The sequence below is a fragment of the Brassica napus genome, chromosome C2 (assembly GCF_020379485.1).
Source record: "Brassica napus cultivar Da-Ae chromosome C2, Da-Ae, whole genome shotgun sequence".
NCBI classification, from domain to species: domain Eukaryota; kingdom Viridiplantae; phylum Streptophyta; class Magnoliopsida; order Brassicales; family Brassicaceae; genus Brassica; species Brassica napus.
The window spans coordinates 13,731,546-13,744,621 of NC_063445.1; the positions used below are offsets into that span (position 1 = coordinate 13,731,546).

Genomic DNA, 13,076 nt, shown 5'->3' on the forward strand with positions numbered 1-13,076 from the left:
GGATTCTCTCTAATTTGTATATTTTTTACATGCAAAATTAATTTATGGTTTTGAACATCAAAAAATTATTTCAGTATATAATTTCACAGAATAAGTTTATTTAACAATAATGCTCATCAAAAAAAATTAAAACTACTATTATTTACATAACATATGCAAAACATCATATATTTTTCATATAAATAAAAATAAAAATAAAAAAATAACCTGTGCGTGCTCGCGGATTCGATTATTCTAGTTATTAATTACAAGTTTACAACGTATACTAAAATAAGCTCATTCCTTATACATTATTTCTTCCCAATCACTGTTCAAGTAAGAAACGCTGGCCGTCATGGAAAATAACAACAAGCACCACCTGCAATCATAAAACTTATGTACAAACCAGCAAGAGAAACAAGAAGGGATAGTCAAATAAGCGCGGTTCACTTCCAGTAGCTGACTATCACAGATTTAGCACCTTTTGTAAATTCCAAAAGATATACTCCAAATTCAGTGACATGTTGAACTTAATATAGAAATGAGTTTCTCATTCGAATCAATTTTACATTCAATTAAAAAAAGGTCGAAAACATGTTGACAAGATAATTTCAGAAGACCAGCGTTTGCTAAGATATACTTTGGCCACTTGTTTAGCTTTGTGCCTTTAAATGTTTACATTCCAAATTCTTGAGATGCGATAACAAACATTCAGGAACAAAAGTCTGCTTGTTCCAATGAACCATTAATGGGCGCGATGTATCTGAGATGCACAAAGTAGGTGTTAGCGCTATAGACCATTTGAGAAAAAGGAAAAAACACACAGATTAAGGAAACTGAATACTACATACCGACTTAAGCTTGAGAACTCGAAGGGTTAGGGGGTCTGTGATTATGCAGGAAAGTAGATTCCACCACTCAGAAGAACAAGTACACAGCTCTAGATGTTCAAGAAAGGCAAAGGAAGTGCCTGCATGGTATGGAATCTGTAACCGAAGCGAACAAACAAAGTAAAATTAAAATTGACAGAAAACAATTAGGGTTGTGACTTGAGTGATTCCAAATTAACAAAAGCTTACGTTTGAAAATTTAGAACACAAAGAGAGATGGCGGACTGAGGCAAGAGATCCTATTAGACTCTCGGATTGATCACAAACAGCCTCAACATTCGCCTTGACCCGCACCGGCATATTTGTGAACAGCAAATAATTACTGTGACGGTCTCTAGTGTTCAGGTACCTTAAGGTAGGAGCATTTATGACAAATCCATGAACACCCGCGGGTTGATGAGATCCCGCACGTAAATAATCAATCGATAAACTCGTCAAACTAGGCACATTGATAGTGAAGATCTCCACATTGGAATATCCGGATCGTCTTACAACCAACTCTTCAAGAACTGGACAAATGCTTAGAAGCTTCTGAACAGATTCGTCGCGTGAGAACTTGACGGATAAAAGGCGAAGAGTTTTGAGAGACGACAAGGAACCATTAGGCGGAACATCCGCGAAATGTAGCCTGCAGAGTATCAAGGTTTCGAGGGTCCCACAGGCATAGAAGATACTCGGCAGTTCTAGTGATGTGTAAAGAAACTCGATTCTCAACTCTCTCAAACCGCAAGAAACTGCGGTTTCAACCAAAGAGGAGAACCTATAAAAAGAGTTTATATTTCTATCAAGTTCACCTGGGATAAGCTTTAAATCCAAGCTCTTTAGAATCTGAGGGTTACTAATAGCCAAAGATCTGGAAACCCATTTGACAAGCAACTCGCTGAAGTCTTTATCACCAATCTTGAGTTTAGACCCCAACTTCCATAAAGACCGCCACCGTCGGGACAAGAAACTCGTTGCCATCACTTCCTTAAGAGAAAGTGACGACAGTATCCTTAAGAGCAGATCATCTGGCAACTGGCTGATAATGTCCCTCCTGTAATTTTCCATTGCTATGAAAGAGGAGACATATTAGCAGAAGTTTATGTTCCCGTCATCAAAGTGTCACCCAAAAATGAAAATAAATAATAAATAATAATGAAAGACGAGCATATTAGCCGGGCATACTACACAAAGACTATAGGTTTTCAAATCGAAACCCAGACGAGTTAAATCCATATATTATACTCAACAAAATCCTACAAATGCTTGTTCTTAAAATCAGTTTCTACTTTCTACACAGACAAAAGCCAAAGAGATCTGTAGGCTTGCAGAAAAAAAAAACCTAAACACCTCCACAAGAAGTCAAAAAATGCACAATCAGAAGCACCAGGAGCGAAACTTTACAACCGATGAAAATGATGCATCACCTTGACCTTAACTGAAAAAACGGAAGGTAAAACTCACGCATGTAATGATCGTCTTCGTTTATTTTTCTTCGGTTACATAGTTTATGTTTATGTTTCTTGATTTTATCACTAGCGAATGGAAGAAGCTTATCACCAGAGTCTACGTGTTTCTCAGTGGCCTCTTCTGTCGATTTCTTACCTTTTAAAAACAAAATCTTTTTAAAAGGGATTAAATCCTAAATTACAGATCATCGCAATTTATTTTCGAAATTCTATTTGTTTTCCTGAAAATAACATCATGAATCATTTCAATTTAAAGAATGTTTTTTCTTTGGTAAAAGAATTTAAATAATGTTGGTTTATGATTCATATTAGCCGAGCATACTACTACACAAAGACTATAGGTTTTCAAATCGAAACCCAGACGAGTTATAGACAATCTAGGTATTATACTCAACAAAATCCTATTAATGCTTGTTCTTAAACTCATAGATCTGTAGGTTTGTAGAAAAAACCCTAAATACCTCCTCAAAGAGGTCAAAATGCACAATCAGAAGCACCAGGAGCGAAACTTTACAACCGATGAAAATGATGCGTCACGTTGACCTTTAGTGAAAAACGGAAGGTAAACTCACGCATGTGATGATCGTCTTCTTTTGTTTTTCTTCTGTTACATAATTTATGTTTATGTTTCTTTGATTTTATCACTAGCGAATGGAAGAAGCTTATCACCAGAGTCTACATGTTTATCAGTGGCTTCTTCTGTCGATTTCTTACCATTTTAAAAATAATCTTTTTAAAAGGGGTTAAATCCTAAATTACAGCTCATCGAAATTTAAATTAAGGTCAAAATTATTTATAAATTCTATTTGTTTCTCTGTAAGTAATATTATGAATCATTTCAGTTTTTTTTATTTGACAGCGAATCATTTCAATTTAAAGAATGTTTTTTCTTTAGTAAAATAATTTAAATAATGTTGGCTTATATAATTCACTGGAAAATGCTGAGACTCGGATGAAGGGAAAAACGAGAGAGAGAGTTGACTTAAGTATGACAAATAATCTATCCAAGCAAAAAAAAGGGTATATATACACGTGGACAAATAGGAAAAGTTTTAGATGTTTACATTGAGACAGATAGAGATTAAGAGACCGAGAGACTATAGAGTGAGGTTGGTACTTTCTCTGTTTAGGGTTTCTCTGGGGTTTTCTCAGTTCTTCTCTGATGTAGCCAATCTATTGGCGAGGGTAACACATTTATTGACAGCTTGTGACTTTTTTTTTAGTTCTTTTCGATTTTCTTTAAATAAGGAGAAGTCGCAAGTTGAATATATGTCTCAACCTTAAGGTTATCGCTAGTTTTCGTAAGTCTCGTTAGATTATGATTTTACTACGTTGGTGTAATAAAAGGAGAACGTATGTGTTCTTCTTAGACTTGGTTATTTATTTAATAAGCAAGAGACTCTTTTTTTTCCTCTGATAAATCGCCTCACAATTCTATTTCCCTATTGAGCTATACGAATGAGTCGTAGAAGAACTTAATCAAAGTTTGGTTACAGCTTCTTTGATTATCCCAATACAATGCTGCAACAATTGGTATGAGAGGGTTATAAAACAAAAAAAATTGGTATGAGAGACAAATTAAGAATCCTAAACATTCCTCTTAAGAATGATTCTCATAAACAACATGATGACCAAGCGGAGGTCTTACGGGGAGCATAGTTCCGTGAATCAATACGAGTTTCGATGGAGGCTGTATTACGAACGCTGATGGAAGGTCGACCACAAGCTCTGAGGGATCAACAACGTAATGAACAGGTTTTTGAAGAGGATGATGATGAAGATTTTGTGGAAGAGAACCTTTTTGTGGGATTGCAAAATCAGATTTGATATGCTCAAATTATATCCCAAATGAGTTACTCGGCAGTGTAGTATTCAGGTGTCGAATCTACAAAGACTCAGGAACACTCAATAGATTGTAGTTTTCTAATTAAGCTAAATAATAATATATGTAATGCATATGAAAGACAAACTAAAGCGGTTGTAAGTTTAATGGGAAATGTGCTGGACTTAAATACATTTACAAATAATTCATAATAGAAGACCAGACAAATTGCTATGGGTTTAATTAAGAACTGTTCTTAAACTCAAATGAAAATATTCAAATTATTCTACTTCCGTTGCAGAGATTATCTATATCTAGATCCTAGAATTCCATATTTTTTTGCATATACAGTTCAAACAAGCATTGAGAATGAATTTGATAAGTTCACAAATTCCCTAAACTAAATTTATTTGCAGACATATATTTTCTCATCTATGATTAATTAAGGAAATCAATAACAATTTCATGTCTATCAATTAACCTAAGATCTAAATTCCAGGTGATTAATCTAGAACTAACATTAATTTTAATCCAGATGAAGAACTATAAGATTACGCTAACAATTTTATTTAGTTTAACAATTCATCCTTAACCCTTGAAAATCTCTAAATATAACAAATGAATTACTTAGACAAATAACAGAAACAAAACACAAAATCATAGTATGAATAAATTGCATTAAGAAATCAAAAGAAGTAAAGGAGTTCAAATTCTTCTCTCTACAAGGTAAATTCTGTTTTTTTTTCTGCATAGCTTACAATCTTCCCAGCTCTCTCAAAGTATGAGTGATGATAATACAATAACTCTCAAAAATCTAATTAAAGTCTAAAACACGAAAAAGACTTGATTGCAAATAGTGGAAACTTTAAGCCATTCTTCAATTTCTTGAAACTTGTTAAAAGCAACGTGGAGATTGCTATACACACGATGGGTGTCGGCACCAAAGAGTTTGGCGTCAGTCGACACCATGTCCAATAATTTTCCCAACTTGTTGTTTTCAGCTCCAGTTCTCCTTAGGCTCCAAAATGCTCTAAATGCTCCAAACTTGTCCAAAACATACATGAACCTACAAAGACTCATAGACACTCTAAAAAGATCAAAAAGACTCTAAAATCGGCCTACATCATGTTCAAAAACCCATAAAACTATGATATATCTCAATCTTCTCTTTCCTCATTACAGTGAAGTGCCTGCTGCGCCTCGAGGTGACAACCGTATCTGGGAGTCGGGTTTACGACTTGACTGACCAGAATTCAAAGGAAGTTTGAAACCCGGCAAGCTGTTCGACTGTATTAGTACGATGGAGGAATTCTAACATTTAAACAAATTCCTGAAGTAATGAGTGTTTCATTAGCGGCATCTCGTTTCAAGGGAACGGCCTCAGCGTGATGGCACCAAGCTTGGGAAGTGGCTTGTGTTTGGTTCTTTGGAGCTTTGAATGTAACTTGTGTTTTGTTTTGGTTCTTGGGAAGTAGCTTCTGTTTGGTTATTTTTACATGTACAACATCATGTTTCATTGCGGCTTGTGTTTAGTTCTTTTGAGATTATATCGTAACTTTTGCACTGAATTATGTTATTGACTGCTCATTTAGGAATGATACACTGAGGTACATATACAGCATCCTGTTTCATAGTGGCTTGTGTTTGGAATTATAAGCCTTTTTGGGTCTTAGTGTTGTTGAAATTACGGTGTTGCAGTTTCTTTAGAGCTTCTAAATTAACTTGTTGGACTGAATTATGTTCTTGGCTGCTCGTTTTCAGTATGAGACATGGTACTACTAGATCTGATCAAGAAGGTCATTTTAAGCTTGACACGAAGATTGAGGGAGGGATCAAAGGTTTCTGAGTAAGAACTAAGAACCCACCGATGTGGAAAAGCATAGAATTAAATATAGAATATGTTAAACACATAATCAAAATAAGGTAGACCATATAGTTAAAGTTATAACACGTATTCACGACAAAGGTATATCGACGAGTTCTAGTCATGATATAGGCAAACGAATTATAGCACGAATATAATATATAAGAAACAATTGATTACGTATTCTACCATACATAGATCATAGTAAAACTTTGAATTTGTTTTCTAAACTAGTTAGATAACCAGAATTAATATTATATGTGAATGTAGGAAATAGATAAAATGATTTCATATTTAATTTTAAAAAAACATAATATTATTATTTATAATACTTTCTTATTTTGGAAATTTTAAATATTTATCAAAGTATTTACTGGGACAATTGCAACTTGGATATGTTTCATTTTGTCAATTCTCTCTAAAATAATGTCTTTCTCTATCATAATTCTCTTTGGACCTAACTATTGTTTTGTAAGTTTTTAAATTTAATACATCATCTCTCCTATGTTTATAACAAAGAGATTTCGTTAATTGCACTCTCATAATTTTTCCACAGGGTTAAAAAAACTGCTCCACTATTAATTTCTAAATATATCATAATATTTTAATAATTTCTCTCTATGACTAAACCGATTCCATATAAAAGGTTTATCCTAAATAAATACTACTCCCTTTGTTTTACAATGTAAGTAGTTTTGGTTAAATGAACAAAGATTATTATGTTTTAAAAAGTATTGTATAATAAATAGGTTAGATATAATTTAACCAATCAAAAATAAGTCTATTTAATTTGATTGGTAAAACTATATTCAATAAATGTAAAAGTTACCTAGAAATATGAAAACTACTTAGATTTTGAATTTTTTTCCAAAAACTACTTACAATATGAAACGGATGGAGTATTGAACTATGCATATTTTCTCTATCGTTTAATATTCTCATTTCCTGTCATAATGTGTTTAATCCGAATTCATAATTTCAAACCAGAAAACATAGACCATCCCATTTTAATAGGATAACAATTTTAAATGAACACTAAATATGATGATTTATGAACGAGCTACACAATAAATGTTCCAATTTTGTTTTATTCCAAACCGGTTATATATATCCCTAACAAAATGAAATAAACACAACATATGAAAACTAATTTGTACATTTACGAAATCAAATTGTTATTTTCCATCTCATACATTTTATATACATGGAAATTCTTCTCTAGGCAAAGTTATATATGTTTAGTATACTAAAAATTAATCTGGTTTATTTAATATATTGTATTATAATACTCGGTTATGGTATATATCATTAATACAACAATTACAATATACTTTTTTCAAATCGTGAATATGTTAAACATATTCATATCAATACATTCAAAAACGCTATATATATTATCAGTATTTTCTGGGAATATTATAACAGATAATTAAAATCTTCCTAATACAATATATTAGAAAATATCTATAGTAGTTGTGTTCATAATAATTGTACCTCATAACAATCAATTAAACACACAAACTGGGGAAGCTTACCTAAATAATAACACATCTATTAAAAAGTTAATTATAAACTTTCTGTTTTAACCAAATGTTTTTCATATATGTATGACTATGACAAGCTAAATTAGTGAACCATACGACATTTATATGTTTTCTTATTTGTATGAGTCCAAATTTTGTGATCTGTAACTATAATGTCGTCTCTATATCAAGTTGAAAATAATAAAAACACTACTATCACAAATGTTTAATTGGACACATTCAGAATGAATATAGCCTACCAAATTCAAACTTATCTCAATCAATCAATATTAAAGTTATTTGTTTACTCTTTATGGCATTAAATAAAACGTAGCAAGCAAGGCCAAATGATATCGTGATTGTTAAAACAATCATTTTTAATAACTTTGTTATATTTTTCTGTTACGATTATAGTAACCAAATCGTGTTTAAAAGCCTAATAATATGCGGTGATTAATTGGCTTAATTTCGGTTAATTACTAAGGAGGTGATTATGGTTAGTATTCTTTATCAAAAAGTGTGATTGTCTTATATAAGGAATTTTATTATGGATTCAATATTTGCAAATCAATTTATATTCGACTATATTCCATTTACAAAATTTTGTAGAGAAATTTTAGGAAGTTTTGATATCGTGTCTAACAAATTTAGGTTAGTCTTAGTATACACCTTCTCGCCCAAGTTTTGTCAATTAAATAGGTTACAAATGTAGGTTACTCTTACTACTATTTGTGTTTTTAAATCACGCATTTTTACTGGTTTTTCAATAGGGTAATACCATCCAAGCCACATTCTTCAGAGATTTGGATGCATCAACTGAAATGCCATTGGAGGAAGGTCATTGCTATGAAATTAAAAATTTCATACTAACAACTCCATCAGAGAGCCTTCGGTTGACAAAGAACCGATACCATATCAAACTCAATAAGACCTCTATCATTGCGATGATCGATCCATTTCTCAAGTCCAACTATTATTGTTTTCCAAAGTTTGACGACCTCCACCGCGGATTCGCCCATCCTAAATTTTCTATTGGTATGTTTATATCTGATCTTGTTTTCTTTACTAGCCAAGTTTAATTATAGCCGTAAATCGGCAATATTTTGAGTGTGATTGTCTAAAGTTTTATTTTTTTCTTTTGTATATCAAATAGATATTTAAGGGGTTGTAGTAAGAGTAGGATTTCTCGAAGAATATATGACACAACCTACCAACGGGAACAATGGTTTCATTAACCATAAGATCCGTTTCTTTATAGTAAACATTGAGTAAGTATTTCACATCTGAACTTAAAAGTTACGCATTTAATTAGTTATACGTTTTTAAGTTATGAATTTTTTTCATTCATGACAGTAACATTGTCATTAAGTGTGTTGCTTATGGAGCACTTGCTCATGTTTTCCAAGACTTATGGAATTCTACAAATGTAAATGTTGTTGTCTGTGTGTTACAATTTTGGAAAATTAATTGGAGAGAAGGTAATTTATAGTATTACTTTATAATAGAAATTTGTTGGAGATGATATCCCCTTAATATTTTGCTCACCTACTTTTTTTCATTTTAAGGTCGATTAAAGCATGTGACCAACATTGATGGGTTTTCCAGAATTATTTTTGAACCCAATGATGTTCCAGAAATTGATGATTTCAGAAAAAGGTATATCAATTAGTTTAGTGCATTTGGTTATCAGCTATGTTCTGTTCGGTAAACTCTTAGTTATTTCTCTCTATAGGATTGCAAATCAGGAGTTCTGAAGATCTTTTTCGTGGCATTTCGGTTTTATCATGTTTTTTTTATAAATTGTTTCTTGCGTATTTTAATTTTCTATTACTTATTTTCCTTTTAAAATTGTAATCATAATTTTAATTATGATAACAATTAATCTATTTCAAATGTTTTGTTTTGTATTAAATTCATAATAAGTTAATTGAGATTATTGCATACTATTATATATTTCTACATAAAAAATCTAATTGACACATAACCAATCACACAAGCTTTTCAATTAAACAATTAATCGTTTATTATATATACATTCACACTTTCGTTTGATATCAAACAATTAGATCTAATTTTTTGTGCATATAACTTAGTTATTCGTAATATCGTAAGATTAAAATAAAAATCTCCAATAGTCTCTCACTCTGCGCAAGGCGCGGATTATCACCTAGTTAATATGTTATAACACATAACCAAAATAACGTAGACCATATAGTTAAAATTATAACACGATAAAAGTATATCGACGAGTTCTAGTCATGATATAGGCAAACGAATTATAGCAAGGGTATAATATATATAGAAACTTCGTTCACAAAAGAAAATATAGAAACTATTGATTACATATTATATCATACATAGATCACAGTAAAACACATTGAATTTGTTTTCTAAACTAGTTAAATAACCAGAACTAATATTATATGTCAATGTAGGAAATAAATAAAATAAAATATGATTTCGTGTTTTTCAAAACAAAATACAATTGTTATTTTTAATATTTTTCTTATTTTTGAAATTTTAAATATTTATAAAACTACTTTTTCATTTATTAAGGACAAGAATGTCCAATACTGCCAAAAGGTCAAAAACATTCACTCGCACAATTGCAACTTGGATATGTTTCATTTTGTCGATCTACATTATTAAAATAGAGTCATTATTTTATCTACCATAAAAAAAAAGCCTATATGTTAGACCATTAACTAAAATAATAATAAAATATTCTAAATTTATGCATATATGATATTTTCTTAACAAAAAACAATATAAATCCAAACAATATCATTTCCAGTAAAGTCTAATCAATTTATATTATGCAATTATTTTCTTATTCTTTACCATATTTTAGTCTAGGCCAGATTTGATGTATTTTTGGGTAATTCATTTGGAAATTAAATAGTATAGCCTAGTTCTTTTAAAAATTATCATATTAAGTTTTTATAGATAACAAAATAAATAACAATTTGTTGGTTGTATCATTTCTACATTTGATTTTTATAGTAAAAACAAAAACACAAAACTAAAATATAATACACTAAATTAAAAATATTATATTAGCTAATTTAATTTAGTCACACAAACATATTTCAAGAATACAAACTTTTAAACAAAAACAATTAACCAATATATACAAATTTTAAAATAATGATTACATAAATAAAAATTGTTAATATATATATATATATATATATATATGTTTATAATTTATTTTATATTTTAATTATTATATTAAAAACAAAAATATATCCGCACTGACATGCAGTTTCAATTCTAGTTCTCTCTAAAATAATGTCTTTCTCTATCATAACTCTCTTTGGACCAAACTATTGTTTTGTAAGTTTTTAAATGTAATACACCTTCTCTCCTATGTTTACAACCAAGAGAATTCGTTCATTGTACTTTCCTAATATTTCAACAGGTTGAAAAAAAAAACTGGTTCACTATTAATGTATATAAAAACATATTTCTATTGATTTACCATAATAGTTTAATAATTTATTATCTCTATCACTAAACCAATTCCATATAATGTATATTTTCTCTGTCGTTTAGTATTCCTATTTCTTGTCATAATGTGTTTAATACTTTTTCTTGGGTTCACCCCCTAGGGTGAACCTTTAGATTCACCAACCAATAGAAAGTTGTCATTTTAGATCTAGTATCTTTTAATTAAGAAAACAAAATAACTTGCCAAATTATATTATGCTTTTAAAATAAAAAATAAAAAATTAAATAAATAAGAATACCAATAGTTCTAAAAAAATATTATTTAAAAAAATATTTATTTTTAAGATTTAGAGTTTAGTGTTTAAGATTTATAATTTAGAATTTATCCAAATGTTTAGTGTTTTTCCAAGGGTTTAGGGTTTACCTAAGGGTTTAGGGTTTACCTAAAGGTTTAGGGTTTACCCAAGGGTTTAGGGTTTACCCAAGGGTTTAAGGTTTTCCCAAGGGTTTAGGGTTTAGGATTAGAGTTTAGGGTTTAGTGTTTTGTTGACAACATGTTTAGTGTTTTTCTAAGGGTTTAGGGGTTTACCCAAAGATTTAGGGTTTTGGATTTGAGTTTAGGGTTTAGTATTAGAGTTTAGGGTTTAGTGTTTTGTTGACAACAATTTTTTTTTTTGAATTCGTTTTTTATATATTATTTTTATTTATTTTTAAATTTTATTTTGAAAAAATAATATAATTTGCCAAGTTATTTGGTTTCCTTAATTAAAAGATATTAGATTTAAAATGACAATTTTCTATTGGTTGGTGAACCCAAAGGTTCACCCTAGGGGGTGAACCCAAGAATAACTCTGTGTTTAATCCAATTTCCAACTAGAAAACTTAGATCATCCCATTTTAATAGGATAATAATTTTAAGTGAACACTAAATATGATGATCTATGAACGAGTTACACAATAAATGTCCCAATTTTTTTATTCTAAACCGGTTACATATATATCCCCAACAAAATTGAACTAAACACAATATATGAACACTAATCTGTACATTCACGAAATCTAATTGTTATTTTACATCTCATATATTTTATATACATGGAAATTATTCTCTAGGAAAAATTATGCATGTTTAGTATACTAAAAATAATCTGGTTTATTTAATATATTGTCTTATAAATTCTCAGTTATGAACTTATGGTATATATCATTGATACAACAATTACACTATACTTGTTTAAAATAGTGAATATGTTAAACCTATTTATATCAATACATTCAAAAACGCTATATATATTATCAGTATTTTCAGGGAATATTATATTTATAACAGATAATTAATATCTTCGTAATACAATATATTAGAAAATATCTATAGTAATCGTGTTCATAATATATGTACCTCATAAAAATCAATTAAACACACAAATTTAGGAAGCTTACCTAATAATAACACATCTATTAAAAAGTTTAATTATAATTTTTCTGTTTTAACCAATTTTTTCATTTATAGGATATTTTTGGAGTTCTCTGTGTTCAAATAATTCGTTAACAATTTCAAGAAATTTATGAGAAAATATACATTAAATTTCAGCACATTTGATTTCTATAAAAATCCAAGCCATTATCTTAAAACATATTCGATTAATATATCTTGTAAGCATTTTGGAGATATTTCAAAAGATTTTATGGCCAGAATTAGTTGGCGAATCTACAAAATTGTGTAACAACCTAAACTTATTGACCTACTTTATAAACCTAATATGTTTTCTATAAAATATTAATCCTACTTTGAAATCAAAAACATCTATTCTAAAATAGTTGCATAAAATGACTTATGTCAAAGCACATATATTCTAAAATCATTACTCAACACGAGAAGATTTAAACTGGTGATGTAAGTTAACTTTTATTTCACTGATTCATTCTAACATTTTTTTCTATGACAATATGATAGACTTTGATAAATTACATGAGTTTCTAACTTAAAACCAATTAATTGGTGGTAAATAGAGTGGTCAAAGTCTTTTATATCTAAACTATTAAAACTGAAGTACAAATAAATCTTAACCCTAATTTTTTCTCAATAATTACTATCAA

At 29.7% G+C, this 13,076-nt stretch overlaps 1 protein-coding gene across 1 annotated transcript; it reads right to left on the minus strand.

Annotated features, from left to right (window-relative positions):
* Positions 1–481: 481 nt before the first annotated feature.
* LOC125582111 (putative FBD-associated F-box protein At5g56560) lies at positions 482–10,957 on the minus strand. The gene is made up of 3 exons (XM_048748633.1): positions 1,059–10,957; positions 831–965; positions 482–742 (listed from the first exon to the last, which is right to left on the minus strand). Exons 1-3 carry the CDS (start codon positions 1,917–1,919, stop codon positions 725–727), a joined length of 1,014 nt encoding a protein of 337 aa, XP_048604590.1. The 5' UTR covers positions 1,920–10,957; the 3' UTR covers positions 482–724.
* Positions 10,958–13,076: the final 2,119 nt, after the last annotated feature.